Source organism: Ctenopharyngodon idella, chromosome 23, assembly GCF_019924925.1.
Source record: "Ctenopharyngodon idella isolate HZGC_01 chromosome 23, HZGC01, whole genome shotgun sequence".
NCBI classification, from domain to species: domain Eukaryota; kingdom Metazoa; phylum Chordata; class Actinopteri; order Cypriniformes; family Xenocyprididae; genus Ctenopharyngodon; species Ctenopharyngodon idella.
In genome coordinates, this window is record NC_067242.1 from 835,778 (window position 1) to 854,030 (window position 18,253).

The 18,253-nt window shown below is 37.3% G+C and overlaps 2 protein-coding genes and 1 long non-coding RNA gene across 3 annotated transcripts in view; 2 read left to right on the plus strand and 1 right to left on the minus strand.

Annotated features, from left to right (window-relative positions):
* The window catches only part of si:dkey-225n22.4 (collagen alpha-1(XXI) chain), a 57,658-nt gene extending 54,310 nt beyond the window's left edge, over positions 1 to 3,348 (minus strand). The window contains exon 1 of the mRNA XM_051882915.1: positions 1,721 to 3,348. The gene's annotated coding sequence lies outside the window, so the exon portion shown is untranslated. The remainder of the gene's footprint in view (positions 1 to 1,720) is intronic.
* An 832-nt stretch (positions 3,349 to 4,180) lies between these two features.
* LOC127506432 (uncharacterized) overlaps positions 4,181 to 18,253 on the plus strand; it is a 59,903-nt gene continuing 45,830 nt past the window's right edge. Inside the window, exon 1 of the long non-coding RNA XR_007927994.1 lies at positions 4,181 to 4,284. This is a non-coding gene — a long non-coding RNA (uncharacterized LOC127506432). The remainder of the gene's footprint in view (positions 4,285 to 18,253) is intronic.
* vopp1b (VOPP1 WW domain binding protein b) overlaps positions 4,715 to 18,253 on the plus strand; it is a 55,884-nt gene continuing 42,345 nt past the window's right edge. The window contains exons 1-2 of the mRNA XM_051882911.1: positions 4,715 to 4,763; positions 11,758 to 11,850. Of these exons, the coding sequence (XP_051738871.1) occupies positions 11,785 to 11,850 (66 nt within the window). The 5' untranslated portion in view covers positions 4,715 to 4,763; positions 11,758 to 11,784. The remainder of the gene's footprint in view (positions 4,764 to 11,757; positions 11,851 to 18,253) is intronic.

The following is an 18,253-nucleotide window of genomic DNA, read 5'->3' on the forward strand; positions in this document are numbered from 1 at the left end:
CCCTAGGGAGTACCGCAGATGTATGAACTCAGATGCTCATGTGTATCTCTGGCTGGCATCTACAGACTACATAAAGATTCAGAAGAGAACCGCTCCAATTACACAGACCCCCATGTCATCCAAGATGTTAATGTCTTTCAGTTGAAGGTTTTTGAGGAAAACATTCCAGGATTTTTCTCCATATAGTGGACTTCACTGGGGTTCAACGGGTTGAAGGTCCAAATGTCAGTTTCAGTGCAGCTTCAAAGAGCTCTACATGATCCCAGACGAGGAATAAGAGTCTTATCTAGAGAAACCATCGGCCATTTTCTAAAAAAAAAAAAAAATTATATACTTTTTAACCACAAATGCTCGTCTTGCACTGCTCTGTGATGCTCCACGCATTACGTAATCATGTTGGAAAGGTCACGCGTGACGTAGACGGAAGTACCGATCCAGTGTTTACAAAGCAAACGTACAAAGACTAAGTCAAACGGCCTTTACAAAAAAAAGGTAAAACAACGATGTCGGACGATTTTAAAGTTGGAGAAGAAAATGAGATCTACCGCGATACTTCCACCTACGTCACGCGTGACCTTTCCAACATGACTAACGTAATGCCTGGAGCATCACAGAGCAGTGCAAGACGAGCATTTGTGGTTAAAAAGTATATAATTTTTAAATTTTTTTTTAGAAAATGGCCGATGGTTTCTCTAGATAAGACTCTTATTCCTCGTCTGGGATCGTGTAGAGCTCTTTGAAGCTGCACTGAAACTGACATTTGGACCTTCAACCCGTTGAACCCCAGTGAAGTCCACTATATGGAGAAAAATCCTGGAATGTTTTCCTCAAAAACCTTCATTTCTTTTCGACTGAAGAAAGAAAGACATAAACATCTTGGATGACATGGGGGCGAGTAAATTATCAGGAAATTTTCATTCTGAAGTGAACTAATCCTTTAAGGAACATCATATAGGGGCCACACAAGACATCAGTTAAACAGCACTGCACCAGCATTCAGTGAAGCAGAAGCATAAAGTCATTCTTTGACAGAACAAAAAGTGTTGACAATGCAAATTCATCTAAACATGAAGCATATTTCAGTGCATATATGAATAATAGCAATTCTGTCCGCATAGTGACAATAAGTGTAAAAATAAACAGCTTCAGTCAGAAGAGGTTTGAGACATTTTCCCTCAAAATATACAAAGAAAGGAAGTAAAACATGTGGAGCTATGTTAAATTACAGACTGACGCTCTGCAATGGTTGTAACTACAGCTTTAGTCCCTCATAAGAACACACTGCTGCCATTTACAAAACGCTTCAGTGTTTCTGCTCTTTTATCAGTGCCACATGCATTTGATTACATATTATTATTATTAATGCAAGTAACATTGTGTTGAGGAACTGAGTACCTGTCCGATAGAGGGCGTCTTTTTTGTGCCATCAAACATTTTAAAAGGGTAAAATAACTTTAGATTTTAAATACAGGCCTCTATAGCTAGTATTTATATCAATACAGGGTATTTGAGATGACAAAAATATATTATTAAACACATATAGACTAATATAGTTATGTAAACGTCTCAACACTTGTAACTGAAATTAATATTAATAAAACAAAAAAGACTAAATAGTATTTGAAGGTGTTCTTTAATTTTGTTAGATTAGGTTTTCTATGCAAATGATAAATAAATCATTTGTTTCAACCATGCAAGATTAATTAACATTGGCTCTTACCTCCTCTTTTAAAATTGCCTCCAGAAAAAATGAACTTGATAAATCATTACATCACACAGATCAATGCTCTCTGTCTCCACTGGAGGAGCCATGACGCCTGTCACTCCCGACTCCTTATACAGCCAGATCCGATGACGTCAGAGGGACACACCCCCTCAAAAACACTCATTCCTTTCTGTTGGGTTTACTTGTGCTGTTATTATTATTGCTGCATGTTTGCAGAAGCCCAAATACATACTTATTTCTCTATACTGCAGGTAAATTATACATTAATATAACTTAAAAGAAAAATCTACACTAAATGCTGTTCCTGTTAGTTGTCTCCTCTACAGGGTACATGATAGAATACAGCAGAACATGAAAGGGAAACACTGGCTCTCTATTTGTATGCTGAACCTCATCCACATTGCCCTCAATTTAAAACAGACAGCTTCCACGCTCTGTTTTGCATTCACAATCCAGCACAAATCCCAAATTAACCTATTTTTGATCAATCATGCCACTACAAATATCAGTCTCCACCATTTGACTGAGTAATAGCTGCATTAACATGGAGAGTGGGCGGACAGGACTGAGCTGTTAATTATTCATGCTCAGATTTAAATATGCTGACACTCTAATTAAAATGCTCTGCTGTTCGGTAGCGAATCGAAACGAGGCTTCTTCAAAGAACTGATAAACCTAAGTCTCTTTATCTCAAAATGACCAGTAGTGCCCCTGAACATCCAGACCTGTGCAGTTTCTTTTGTCAGGAGGACCACACATGTTAAATCACCTGCCGTGCCTCAGTCTCACAGTGCTTTACTGCCCTCTACAGACATGGAGCGTAATAAGCTGCCTGGCACGTTGTTTATGATGCATTTGCAGACTAATCTCTAAATTAATATTAATGCAGTGAAAATATATTAATGATCATTTAATGATCATTTAATCATCACGCAGTAAATCATTTACAGTATATTTCATTTGTCTTTCCTGTCTCATATTAAACAATTCTCCTTCTTAAAAAAAAAAAAAAAAAAACTAAGAGGAATCAGGGGTGAGATGCGACAAAGCACAAACAACAAAGCGGAGGTCATTCATCATCTGTAATTGTGAGTAATCCAGGGGCTGTGCTGAGGTCCGACCCTCTGTGCATCTGAAATTTTAATGTCATCGTGAAAGAGAAGTTGTTCTGGAATGACTTTTCTTTTCTATTGGTTCGTACACTATATTGCCAAATGTTTTGGGACGTCTGCCTTTACGTGCACATGAACTTTAATGACATCCCATTCTTAATCCGTAGGGTTTAATATGGAGTTGGCCCACCCTTTGCAGCTGTAACAGCTTCAACTCTTCTGGGAAGGCTTTCTACAAGGTTTAGGAGTGTGTTTATGGGAACTTTTGACCATTCTTCTAGAAGCGCATTTGTGAGGTCAGGCAGTGATGTTGACGAGAAGGCCTGGCTCACAGTCTCCGCTCTAATTCATCCCAAAGGTGTTCTGTCGGGTTGAGGTCAGGACTCTGTGCAGGCCAGTCAAGTTCCTCCACACCAAACTCACTCATCCATGTCTTTATGGACCTTGCTTTGTGCACTGGTGCGCAGTCATGTTGGAACAGGAAGGGGTCATCTCCAAACTGTTCCCACAAAGTTGGGAGCATGAAATTGTCCAAAATGTATTGATATGCTGAAGCATTAAGAGTTCCTTTCACTGGAACTAAGGGGTCAAGCCCAATCCCTGTAAAACAACCCAACACCATAATCCCCCCTCAACCAAACATTACACTTGGCACAATGCAGTCAGGCAAGTACCGTTCTCCTGGCATCCGCCAAACCCAGACTCGTCCATGGGATTGCCAGACAGAGAAGCGTGATTGGTCACTCCAGAGAACACGTCTCCACTGCTCTAGAGTCCAGTGGCGGTGTGCTTTACATCACTGCATCCGACGCTTTGCATTGCACTTGGTGATGTAAGACTTGGATGCAGCTGCTCGGCCATAGAAACCCATTCCATGAAGCTCTCTTCGCACTGTTCTTGAGCTAATCTGAAGGCCACATGAAGTTTGGAGGTCTGTAGCTATTGACTCTGCAGAAAGTTGGCGACTTCTACGCACTGTGCACCTCAGCATGCACTGACCCCGCTCTGTGATTTTACGTGGCCTACCACTTCGTGGTTGAGTTGCTGTTGTTCCCAATTGCTTCCACTTTGTTCTGATACCACTAACAGTTGACCGTGGAATATTTAGTAGTGAGGAATTTTCACGAATAGACTTATTGCACAGGTGGCAACCTATCACGGTACCACGCTTGAATTCACTGAGAGCGACCCATTCTTTCACAAATGTTTGTAGAAGCAGTCTGCATGCCTAGTGCTTGATTTTATACACCTGTGGCCATGGAAGTGTTCGGAACACCTGAATTCAATGATTTGGAGGGGTGTCCCAATACTTTTGGCAATATAGTGTATATCATAGTGAAATGGCTTCGCAAACAAGAACAAATGTAGGGCGGGGCTCGATTTTGTCTGTGGGGAATTGATTGGATGGTTGTGGTTTGCTATTGGTGGATCTCATGCGAGTGACAGGTTGCCCCGCCCTCATCATCAGAGAAGAGAAGAGATGCTGCAAGAGGGAGGAGAAGATATTCTGATTCAAGATTACCAGAACATGAATTTAACACAATAATGATGATGTGCACCAATAAATCATATATAATACTGCAATATTCCATTAAAAAATAAGAGTCATCCATTTTGATTTCATGGTGCCTTAACAGGGGAGATTAAAACATACTAAACTGTATACCAATGCCATTTGATTTGGAAGGATAACAACTGAAAATTATAAATGGTTTGTGTCTAACTTTAATTAATTCATTATTCATTCATTCCTTCCATTCATCCATGGTCATTTAGCAGAATTTAAATGCTTCTGCAGAGATGTAAACAAAAACACAGCGGCTTGACTAACAAATTAATTGAGTTCATCTTGACTGCCACTAGGGGGCGATTGCGACATTCGAAACCGGAAGTTGCAGACAGTGAAAAGACGACGACATTGTACAGTAAGTTCTTTTCAGTCTTTTAGCGTAAATTTATGCCGTTTGAAAAGTCTGAAAAATGACTGAAATGACAGAATTATGTTCTCATTTTAGGGGATACACAAACATCTCATAAACATCACACATTTTCTTGGTTTCGTGAGTTTTGGGGGATTAAGATTTGGATTGGATTTCGATTAAATTAGCTTCAATATCGATTCTTTTGGATATATACATGGATATGGAACACGTTATTTTTTCTCAACTACACAGGGAACGCTGTCAGCTGGTTAAAGGTTCAAATTAACAACTGATTTGTATACAATTGCATACAAGGCCGTTTTTATAATAATAACGTTATAATAATAACTGTTAATGATATAAGAGTAGGCTAAACAAATATAGCTAATGTGGTCTATATGTAATTTAGTGCTTATTTTTTTGCAAAATTGCTCCTCTCTAGAGTAGCCTATATTTCTCACTAACCATAGCGGTCATTGATTGGCTTTTCTGAGGTAAATATGAAGTATGGTTATATAACATCAAAAACGTATACTGTCTGTATATACTAAGACGGTGCGCCATGTGCTATTATGAATGGGAGAAAGTGCAACGCGCAATATGGCGGAGTAAGTCCCGACTTCTAAGACTGCGCATGCGCATTAGCTTGATCCAGCCTGAAAAATGCGATTTTCTGGTTTTCTGTCCTGATTCGAGTGTTTAGAGACAGATGTTGTCAGATTTCGTTGGTGATTTCAAATATGAAATTTAATCAAAAGTTTGGCGAACAGCTTTGGAGAATTTGATGTTTCCCTATTCAATGCCCAAGAGGCGTTTCAAAGATGGCCGTATTGCTTTTCACAATACATATCGTTTCAAAGCAGCTTTACAGAGAATGCATGTCAACATTACAATTTGGAGAATGCAGTTAGCTAATAATGTAATAATTTAGGCAATTAATTTACAGATTAATTTACAATTAATTTACTTGTCTTAAAGGGACTTTGGTGACATTGATTTTAAGCTTTTTATTGACGACTTTCAGCGATTACATGAGACATGATTTATTTCAGTAAGTTGTTCTGTATCTTTCAACGTTCTTTCTGATGTTTATTCACGTTTATTTGCTGCTGTAACTAGCAGTAAAGAGGAAGAGATGATCAGTTCAACTGAGGCACTACAGCGATCTGTCCATATTCTCAGAGTGCATTAAAGAAAACCTTTGTTGGAAAGGTTATTCTCATAAAGGTTATTCGCATTTATTTGTGGCAGCTTCTCATCTTTCTTAGAAGTCAAAAGCACTATATCGATTGCTGTTATTCTGCTTTCCATTCCCTCTCGGTGTTTTTCTGAGTCAGACGTTAATGTATCTGTTACGATCAAGGTCAGAGTTTAAGATTCTTGTTTCAGCCTCTCCATCAAGAAGCATGTCACTGAAGGCCAATGGAAAGAGAAACATTGACTGAACTGTGACTCTAACTGCATTAAAGTGCGCAGAGAAAATCATATTTCTGTGGCTGACTCTGAGATTATCTCTGGATGGCATTAGTGTGGATGTTGTCTTTGTTAGTGAGGGAAGAAGCAGGTTAATTATGCAGTAAGTGGAAAAGAAAGCGGTGTTTTTCTGATGGTGCGAGTCATAATGTAAGCTAATATCTTTGGTATATCTACTGTAACATAACTAATCTATGGACAACACTTTCTGTACAGGATTCCTGAGCTTCATACAGGTTTGGGATGACCATAAATATAGGAATATTTCATTAAAAATGTCACAAGACTCCCTCTCTAAGCAACACTGGGATAATGTGGCCACTAGGTGGCTGCAAAATCCACTAATGAGCTCATTTTCTTCTTTTTTTGTGCAGATTCTGGGCGCAGTTGTGATTTGCAGAATTGTGTCAGAAAACCAGTGGCAATTTTTGGCTGACATTGATAACAACTTTATTACATTTGATACTCAAGAGCATTACTGTCAGTTACTAGTTTGATTTACCTAATTTGTTTAACAGTTTTTATACAGCTAAATTAGGCTATTTGTGTTACAGGGAATTCAGATTCAATAGGAGGCTCTTCACTGAAAGTACCAGATGAAGTAAACAACCATTATTAGCTGTTGTTGTGAGAAATGACACAATGACACACACATGAACACACAAACTCTGTCTGATTAAATAATTGCGTTCTCTAGGTGGCGTACTTCAACTTGCTGCAGAAATTAAAATTATATTTCATGCAGTGAACAATATTCTAACAAAGGTTGATTGATGATAATACAGAGAGTATTACAATACACTTGAAAAACGTTGCATTTTATCCAGCATACTTGAATGTGAATCTAAATAAAAACAAATTAGAGCACTATATTCCCCCAAATGCTAATATTTGTCTGAACAAACAGTTTCATATGAAGACTGTTGCTGATTTTTCTTTGGAGCATGAATAAATTATTTGTATAGTGTCGTAGGCACATTGTAAGAAATTATTTTCATGATTTGTTATAACAATTTTTTCTTTGGTCAAATTAATGTAGTTCAGATAACATAATATTTTGAGTTTCTGTAGATTGAACCAATCGCTTCATTGTATTAACTCAAATTTTTTATTTCAATGAACTCAAAATTTTAAGGCAACCAGGTGACTTACTTTTTTTTTAAGTTAAACCAACAATTCTTTTTTACAGTGCATATTGTTTTGCTGACTTTACCTACTGTGTTGTTCTTGTTTGTGTGTGTGTGTGTGTGTGTGTGTGTGTGTGTGTGTATTATTTAGCAATGTTTGTCATCATTGTTGAGGTTTCTGTGTATCTATAATGTTTCAGGCTGATAATTTGTTGAACAATCACGTTTAGATGATATGGCAAGATTGCTGATTGAGACTTTTGGATTTAGTGAACAAATTAAATCAGCTAGTATTACTTTTATAGAAACACTTTAGTATGGGGAACAATTCCCACTTTTAACTAGTTGCATATTGGCTGTTTATTGGTACTTATAAAGCACATATTAATGCCTTATTCTGCATGACCTTATTCTACATCCCTAAATCCTACCTAATACCTGAACTTAAACACTACAGCAACTACCTTACTAACTATTAATAAGCAGTAAATTAAGAGTTTATTGAGGCAAAAGTCGTAGTTAAAAGTGAATATGTGTTCCCTATACTGAAGTGTTACCACTTTAATTAAGTTATGAAAACTTAGGGAACATGTTACCTTGATTTTTGATATTTCCTTATTATTGCTTTTAGTTTATTGTGTATATGTTTATTCTTATGCTGTTGGAAAATGGTTTCTGACGGTTTCTGAAGCAGAACATGCTTTGTCATGTGAAGGATTCCAAGCTAAGAGGAGACTGACAAATGATGCAAAACTTCAAATGACTGACAAATGATGCAAAAAAAGCAGCCCTTGTAAAGGCACTTTTCTGTACCTTTGACTTTAAACCAGCAGGGGGCGTCAGTGCACTTCTGCTGGAGACCTGAGCTGCTGTTATTTAGTAGCACATTCATACAGTATCATTACATTCATTCATTTGTGTCAGTTCTTGTGCTTTGATCACCATTGCAAGAATATATTCTTCATTTTAACACCGTTCTCTTATTTTGGTTAATACATTATAGCTACAACAGATTTATACAGAACATAAAAGTGTTTAAAACAAGAACACAATATTGGTATGGCATAATCAAATCATTGTCATGAAATGGTGAATTGTTAAATTATGAATAAAATGAAATTACAGATTCAATGACATTTTAAAATGCTGGTTTAAAAACACCCAAGTTGGGTTGAAAAAGGACAAACCCAGCAGTTGGATTGTTTTAACCCAGTGGTTGGGTTAAATGTTTTATTTAACTCAACTATTGTTAATAAATGACTATATGTCTGACTTAAAATGAACCCAAAATATGTTGGAAATTAAAAATCAGACACATAATTACTAGAGACAACAATAATAATCACAAGGTGAACATAATCAATTTAATAAATGTTTAACTATTATTCATTAAACCTGTTAATTTATTAAACATATTAATAAATATTTCCAACATATTTTGGGTTCATTTTAAGCAACAATACAGTCATTTTTAAACAATAGTTGGGTTAAATAAAACTACCCAGCATGTTGGGCAAACATTTAACCCAACCACTGGGTTTGTCCATTTTCAACCCAACTTGGGTTGTTTTTAACCCAGTTACTACATTAGTTAACATGAACTAACAATGAACAATTATATTTTTACTAACAATAGCAATAATTAATAAATGCCTTTATCAGTAAAAGATGATGTATTTGCACATGTTGGTTTTTAAAGAGTCTTTGTAAGGGGTAAATGCACATACTCGAGTGAGCAAACACTAATGCTTTTCCGCATGATCAGCAGCATTAGCATAACAACAATGGGCTCTGGGACGCTGGGAGTATCCTTAGCATATAAAGCAGGTGAAAGTGAGGACAATTTTTGAGTTTTTATTCAAAATCGTCTGGATTTTCACCCTGCGTTGGATCTCCATTATGCTTTGAAATTGACGATACCAAATTCATCTAATCCTAATTAAGGTTTTAACAAGAAAACTAAATTCTGGAAGGCGTCCTGATTCGCCTTGTTCAATCGCCATGACAACCGGAATATCAGCATGGCTGTGATTCCCAATGAAAGCTTTATGTTTATGTGCCTATGTGTTACTGTAGAAGCAGAGATACGGAGGAAGCCGCCGTTCAGTGCTACATTTGCATTATGTAGTTTGTTTATGTAACTATATCTATATGCTTGACACAGAAGATGCGTCACATGTTCAGTCTAACGTCGTCTGTTCTGTGTGCTGGGATTAAAGCTCATCAGAAAAGCAGCTTCTGTCATTGGGATAGACCTAGTTTCTTTTGGAAGTGTTGGCCGAGAAGAAAATGATGTTGTCTGGAATATTTTCCATCATGAACAACATCGTCCAGCCTTGCTTGTTGAAATGAGGCAGCGTGTTCAGCATCAGACTGACCCAGAATCAGTACAGCTTATCTAGTGTGAGCACAGGGCAGAGGCATCATTGATTTTGGGAGAACTGGGCATGAATCCCCAAGTATCCCCAATCCCCTGGCAACTTTAAATCTTCTTTTTCACATTTTATATATATATAGTATGTAGTAGAGTGTTGTTGTTACACCGTCATTTTACACCGGACTGCTTCACAAACGAGGAACAATTCAACACTGGATTTGCAAAAAATTAACATGACGACACATGCTAGTCGATGAGTTGAATCAACATAAATTTATCTACTTTTTCAGATACATTTATCTAATTTGTCCAGATACATACTAAAAGTTGTAACTTCTTCTTGAGTCTCTCCATCAGTGTCGACTCCGGTTTGAACAATGTAAGGCTGAACACCGTTACTGACAATCCTCATTTTGGCTGCGTGAGATTCTCCAGCTTTGTTGTTGTTGAGTGACCGAAGCGCGAGCTGTTAAAGCTCCGCCCTCTTCTGGAAAGGGGGCCGGGAGCAGCAGCTCATTTGCATTTAAAGGGACACACACAAAAACGGCGTGTTTTTGCTCACACCCAAATAGGGGCAAATTTGACAAGCTATAATAAATGATCTGTGGGGTATTTTGAGCTGAAACTTCACTGACACATTCTGGAGACACCAGAGACTTATATTACATCTTGTGAAAAGGGCATAATAGGTTCACTTTAAATTGATGGCAGAATGTCTGTGAGGATCTCCTAGCATGCACTGGAGCAACATAAAGATGGATGAGGTGGTTCCTCTTTGACCCTGATCACTTATTACATGGTGAGCACAATCATTTAATATAAATGTTAATGGTGCTACACACACACACACACAGGCATGTCACGTCAATTCCTGGGGCTTGAAAGTAATTTATATCGAAGGGCTCCACCTATACACTCGACAGTGTGAAGACATGTTCATTAGGCCTCGGTGTGAAGCATTTAATGAATTATGAAATAGGCATAAATTAAGTACTGTGCATAATGTGGCGTGTTGTTTAAAATCAAGTACTGAACAATTTCCTGTACCTTTTGACAAAGAATGAACTTTTAATGGTGTTTCCAGTAAAGTGCCTAGCTCAGTTGAACGATTCTAACTATCTGCATCAGTTTCACTGCTTTCGACTACAATAAAAACATCATTACGATCATCATAGGACGTGATTCATCACAGCTGCCATGAGTTAGGCTATATAGCGCCTGGTGCACACATTGTATGTAAGAAAATGATAGATTACTTACAGTGGAAGCAGGGGAAATGGTTTTTAAAGGGAGATTTAGGTTCATTTCAAAATGCTTTTGCTTCAAAGTGTAGAGTCAGCCATTTCTGTACGTATGGAAATAGGCCTTTCCATTCTATATGATAAGTCGTATGCCTAAGCTGTCGGATTTATATAGAAATAATTGCTGATTGCTGGATTCAATTATTGTTTAAGCCACTAATACAGCCTTTTAGATTGAATGATCTGAAATCCTGCATTGCCAGTGTGCATTGAACTCCAGGTGACCAGGCGTTTCATCCAGATCTGAGCCGTTCATTTCACTGGTGCTGAATATTGTTGCTTAGGGAATAGGGATTTTAATTTGACGTACTCCCAGTAAGCTCAGTCATGTATGGAAGCTTGTTTCCACCAGTGAATACAATTTTTTAAAAAGGTAACTGCGACTCACAATTCTGATTTTTTTCTTGCAATTGCGAGTTTACGTGTAACGATTCTGACTTATAACATGAAATTGCGAGTTATAAAGTCAAAATTGTGAAAAAAGTCAGTCTTTTTTCCCTCAGAATTGGACTTTATATCTCACAATTGTGAGAAAAAGTCAGAATTGCGAGATATAAACTCACAATTGTGAGAAAATGTCAGAATTGCGTGAAAAAAGAAAAATGCGAGTTTATATCTCCTGCAATTCTGACTTTATTTCAACGCAGTTGTGAGTTTATAACTTGCAATTCTGACTTTATTTCTCACAATTGTTAGTTTATAAACTTTTTTTTTTCTAGTGCATTAACAGGACTGAGTGCTCACAGATGAGATGGATCCCAGCGTTGTTGTGTACATCAAGAAGAAGAGGAGGCCCAGTACCGAACCCTGAGGTACCCCCATGACTATTTAAGTGGCTTAGATATTTTATTTTATTTTATTTTTACAAAAACTGCAAAAAAAATTTTTTTAATTTATCTTTGAATATATACTGCCAGTGAAAAGTTTTTTTTTTCTTTTTTTGCTTTATTATATTTTTTTACTTTAAAAAAAAATTAAAAATGTAAATATTAAAATATAGTAAAGTCATAAAAATTATTTAATAATTAATTTTTAGTGACTAAGAACTGGAAAATTAAGTATTCATATATAAATGTAATTTATGAACTAATTTAAAGCATTTAAGCATAAACTCCTGGATTTTTTTTTTTTTTTTAAAGAAAACAATTTAAGCGTGTCCAAAATTTGGTTGATATTTATATTGAAAATCTAACAATGAGTATTTGTATTATACTTTCATTATTGAATGAGTCAGTAAATTGTATTTATTGAATGTATTGATAAATATGAATGTATGGCTTCTTTCAGTATTTTGAATACCTTCTACATGTTGGAGATACATTAGCACCCACAGGTTGTAGGAACAGTTGTTCTTTTCCCTGTGGAGGGGGATTGGAAATAGATTTCTGTTTCCACTAATGACTTTTTAGTTGTGGCACCAGTGCGCTGCGTCAGCTTCTCTGCATGCCGTTGCAATATCCCGCATCCCTGAGGAGCCTGAGTCAGCACAAAACAGGAAGGCATTCAAGTCATTCCCTTTTGACAACAGAATCATGTGTGCAATTATATTGGCGGGCTATTAGAACATTTTCCGCTGCTTGGTTTGTTTAGTGCCTTACTGCACAAACAAATATATTACATAAATATTATTAGATAATTCATTGAATTTATCATCATGTGGATTGGAATTAGTAGATGCTTGTGAAGACATTAATAATGCCGTCATATTTAGTTATTTATCATTTATTATCATAAATCAGCAGTAATGACATTCTCATGACCATTATTTGTATTCCCAGACCTCTCTATTGTTCTGTAATGTGTTTCCTCTCATAAGGGATGTCCTGGTCAATAACCGGTCTGTTAATGGTTCATGGAAACATTGTGTTTCGGTGGACTTCATTAGGGCTTCTTTTATTGATGATTTTCCCCCATTATACATCTGTGCTTCTGGGCTAATTTTGTTCAACTGACATTACAGAACACTCAATTAAACAGTTATTTATTTCCTCAAATTGTGAGAATGGCAGTTCTGTTTTTGTAAGCATTTGGCATCAGTTTCAGAATGGTGGTATTATGGTTGTATATTACAATGCAGGGATGCAGAAATATCCCCTTCAAAATAGAATTTTCCCATTTAGCCACAGCAGAGCAACAGCTAATTTACTTAAAAGTTAATAACATTACTAATTCAGCAAACATTAATCTGTTTGTCTTTACAACTATTCAAATTGAGGCTGTATTGTTGCTGCTTTTAGAGTGTAATTCCTTTTGAGATTTCCAGTAAATATGTCCCTGTCCTGTTTCTCGGTTGTTATTTTGTGAAGTGAATGATAGTTTACTTTTAATAAGATTTGCAATTGATCAAAAGCAATTAAAGAATGAGTAATACAACATAATTGATTCCTCCTATGGAGGCACAAATAGGAGAAATGCTACAACACACTGTTCTAAAATTGCTCAGGAAAGTACATACTAGAACATAGATAGACAGTGAGACAATAAAGAAAGAATATTTAAAGATTGTTTTTTTGTGAAAGAGCTCAAGATTGAGTGCATTAACAGAACTGAGTGCTCACAGATGAGGTGGGTCCCAGCGTTGTTGTGTACATCAAGAAGAAGAGGAGGCCCAGTACCGAACCCTGAGGTACCCCCATGACTATTTAAGTGGATTAGATACATTTCCCCTCTCCTGAAGGATCTACCTATGATGCGGGACTCAAAGTTTGTGATACATTGTGTGGAGAGGTTTAATATCAACCCAGGGTCATTGGAAAAACGTGCCTTTGGCAACATTTCTGAAAAATAATATTACGTTGCTTCTTGCATGTGTCGAGACACTTTGAAAATGAAATGCGCAGTGATGTGAGTGGTGCTGAAAGGTTAACACTCTACTCTAAAAGACTCTATAGCACCTGCATTTAACCCTACTCTTATAGTGTTAACAAAAGCAAACGTGAGATAAAAACACATTTGCTGAAGCAACCATGTCATCTTAGCTTGCTTCTACAAGTATTGGAGCTCTTACCGTGACTCTTTACGACGCAATCCTCATCACAAGTGCAGTGCTGTACCAGGTGAGCTACTAAAGTTTACTACATCAGAAAATCCAAACATATAGAGCTGGTTATGTGATGCACACATCAAAATGTATTCATTTACAAATCATGCACTATGGTAAAAGGGTTTTGAAATCATAACATAGTATTGTGGTAGAAACCGTGCAAAAATAAGTCTTTATTAATCAATAATCTGCCCCTGAATCATTATTTGTGTGAAAAAGGTATAAAAGTTGTTGCAATTTTACTGCCTGAAAAAGTGTTTATTTTGGCTGAAAACTGCAGTGAATTGTATGCATAAGTAAGTTTTTGGAGAGGCGTGTTTTTTTTTCCCCCAATGAGCCTATGTTGTTTAATAGGAGGATTTACTATAGATCCAGCAGAATTAGAACTGATGATTTTAGAGGCACCTCTCACAATTTGCTGTTCTTCAGTCACATTTTGAAAGATGATTTCTGTTGAATGATAGCTTTTGAAACCTGATTGATTGTTGTCTAGCAGGCTGATCTGTGACACTTGGCTGTGCATATTAACTTGCACAATGTGAATATATGGTTTAGCATAGGTTATTTTAACTCAAGCCTGCTTGACTGTGGTCATAAACGTGCCAGATAAGAGATGTGTTGATGATGTGTGTGATGGCGGGTACAAGTGCAGAAGAAATGACTTAGAGAAGATGGAAATGAATAAGATGGCAGGTGATGGCTGGAGAGAAGACGTTCAGAGACCTCAGTCTCTGTGAACGGAAAGTTGCATGTGGGTGGTAGGTGTTTGTGAGACTGTGGTACAGAGAATTGACTGTTTATGGTTGTTGTCTGCATGTGAAAAAGTCATCAGCTGTTATAGAGGAGGTGGAGGAGGACAGATGCGAATGTCCTCAGTTTGAAATGCTGTTGATCTCATAAAAGGATGATGCTTTTGCAATGGGGATGCTGGTAGAAAAAGAACACAGATGACAGTGAGGGACATTGAGACAATAGAGAAAGAATATTTAAAGATTTGTTGGTGAAAGAGCTCAGGATTGAGTGCATTAACAGGACTGAGTGCTCACAGATGAGATGGATCTCAGCGTTGTTGTGTATATCAAGAAGAAGAGGAGGCCCAGTACCGAACCCTGAGGTACCCCCACGACTATTTAAGTGGCTTAGATATGTTTCCCCTCTCCTGGAGGATCTACCTATGGTGCAGGACTCAAACATTGTGATACCTTGCGTGGAGAGGTTTAATATCAACCCAGGGTCATTGGAAAAACGTTCCTTTGGCAACATTTCTTCAAAATAATATTACGTTGCTTCTTGCATGAGTTGCAACACTTTTAAAATGAAATATGCAGTGATAGGCACTGAAGCGTGATCAGTTTTATCTAAAACAGATGAAAATGTTTTATTACGTTGGTTACTGTACATATGGCAATTCAGAAATGAAATGTCCGGCAAGTGCTGCTAAAAGGTTGCATTTGAAAATAACATAGCACCTCTACTTACCCTATAGTGTTAACAAAAGCAAACGTGAGATAAAAACACATTTGCTGAAGCAACCATGTCATATTAGCTTCCTCTTTTGCAGTGGGGGCATTGTCAGAAAAAGAAGAGAGCAGTGACTGTTTCCAACTCAGGATCTTTCAATGTGCAGCATCTTTTTTTTTTTTTTTTTTTGTTCCACAATGTCAGGGGTTAGACTTCAATTACAGAGGGCAGATGTTGTCTAGACTATGTTAAAGTGGAGCATAGAGTGTTGGTAGCATTACTTGGATAAAGAAAGGAGCAATAGCTATGTTTGCATTTCTTGCATTGGCATGCTTCAGTATAAGGTAACCTGCTTCACTGTGCTTTGATTGCAGAAAAGGTTTTAGGAAACAGCTGGACAGATAATGAGATGAAGATCTAATTGTCCTCAATTGAAAACGCAGAATCAGACTGGTATGGAGACTGGGCCCTCTGCCTGACATTGCAACAGAAGATTTCTTATGTTTGATCTTTATTTGAACTTTTTTGGTTCAATTTTGACAGGAAATTATGGGTAGGGAAACATCAGATAAGTCCGTTTCTTCCACATACACATGAAAGCTCAAAATATCAGAACATATACAGGAGGATAACTGCAGTGCCATGACTCTGACTTACATTTGATGTTACTTTGAAGGAATAGTTCACCCAAAAATTCAGGGCCCGCCCTCGTCATCAGAGAAGAGAAGAGATGCTGCAAGAGGGAGGGGAATATATTCTGATTCAAGATTACAAAGCTGTATTACTTTTTTATTCTTCTGTGGAACATAAAAGAATGCTTTTTGAGGAATGTCTGAACTGTTTTCTTCAATACAATGAAAGTCAGTGGGGTCCAAAACAAAACTGGACGTGGGTCCCTCTGGACTGAAACGCTGCAATCCGGGTTGGGAATGCCTCATCCTTTTCTCTGATCAGTTTTTGGATGGCAAGCCAGTCTTTGCTTGTCTATCTGGATCTGGAAGTCCCACAGGCGGTTAGTTTTGTCTTGTCGTGCTGTGCTTGTTCTTGTGCTGCCATTATTACTGCCTCAGTCCTGCTGTTTCCAGCTGCCAGAGTTTCCCAATGTCAACCACCTCCGTTTTTCTGCATGGCAGTCCTGTTGCGTCATAGTGAAGAGTTTGTGAGAAATACCCTTACAGCTTGATACGGTGGCTGAATATTTAATGATTAAATTATATCACATGCAAAAAATGCTGTTGTATTGAATATGACTGCTGCCAAAATTAAATATTTTGAAAGACACATATAAAGCAAATGTTTTTCCACAGTTCAGGGCTCTCACGGATTCTTTTTTGAATGGCAGCATTACACAAACCCCTCCATCATATTACATCATCCCTTGTTCAGAGAACAAAACCAGTGAATGTGAGATTGCATTTCATGACAGACTATGACGGACAGTGAGGACATTCAGCTCGAGTCACGGCCCACAGAACTAATTGGATTCCCCTCAGCTTCTCTTCAAAACTCATGGCAACAACGAGACAGTAGAGGTGGACTTTAATTCATCATGGCAAATGATCTCAACTCGTTAGAGCCTTATAGTCATTAGTGCAGCTCTGCCCAATTAAGTGAAAGAACAACACCATGAACCAAACACTAGCACTCACTCTCTTTCTCTCGGTCCTGTTCTTTGTTTTGATAAAAACTGCTGCCATGACAACGGACATAGGTAAACACACAGGGGAGGGTGAGAACCGCAGACAGACTTTGTTTCTTTGTCATTCCATTCAAGATCAATATCACACTTGATGCAAATAATGGCATGTCAAAAGGTTGAATTGCTCCTAGAAAGTAACTTAAGACGATATACTGATACAAAAGATGTAAATGATAACATAAGACCTGTTATATGCATATAATAAGATAAGACATGATCCACGAGAGAGACAGAGATGAAATGTGGATTGATGTTTTACAGTTTGAAGTTTATGGGTATTTTTATTGAAATAAATTGAATAATTAAAGGATTAAAAGGGATTTAAGGGAATAAAGAAGTTCTAGGTCTAATAGTTGTGAAGTAATCCTTTTAAACTCTTTGCAAAGAATATTTTATTTTAAAATATGCACACATTCACTTATGTTTGTATGTCTAATATGTCAAAAATGTGTCTCATCACATGATATCATTTAAATGATAGCATATTTTCACCTCAAAATGGAGAAATTCCATAAAAAAGTTGAGCAGTTTGCATCGCTGTATGTTACTGTGGGTCGTTAAACATATCCATCGTTTAAAAGTTGTCAAATATTAAATGTTTAGCTAATTATATCTCACCAATCACGCACTCTCAGGACTCTTTCACTGTAAAAACTAAAAGCGTTGGAATTCACACTTGTCTTCAGTGAATAGTAAGCCCCGCCTTCTTTGATCTGATTGGCCATCATTTTGACATTGACGAGCGCTGCGACAGACCAGCCTAAAAATGTAACTTTTAAAACTGTCTGTCATCCTAACAACAAACAGCTGAGCATAATGGAGAGCAGTATTAAGAAATATCAAATACTGGGGGGGACAACTTGGCTATTTCCAATTATTGGGGGGGACTAGTTCCCCTCAATGCCTATGGTGAATACAGCCCTGCTTTAAGAGCTGACGCACGGATCCATTGTACTGTTACACATGCATTTTCTTTCTCAATTGTTTACGCTCACTTAAAACATAACTGACT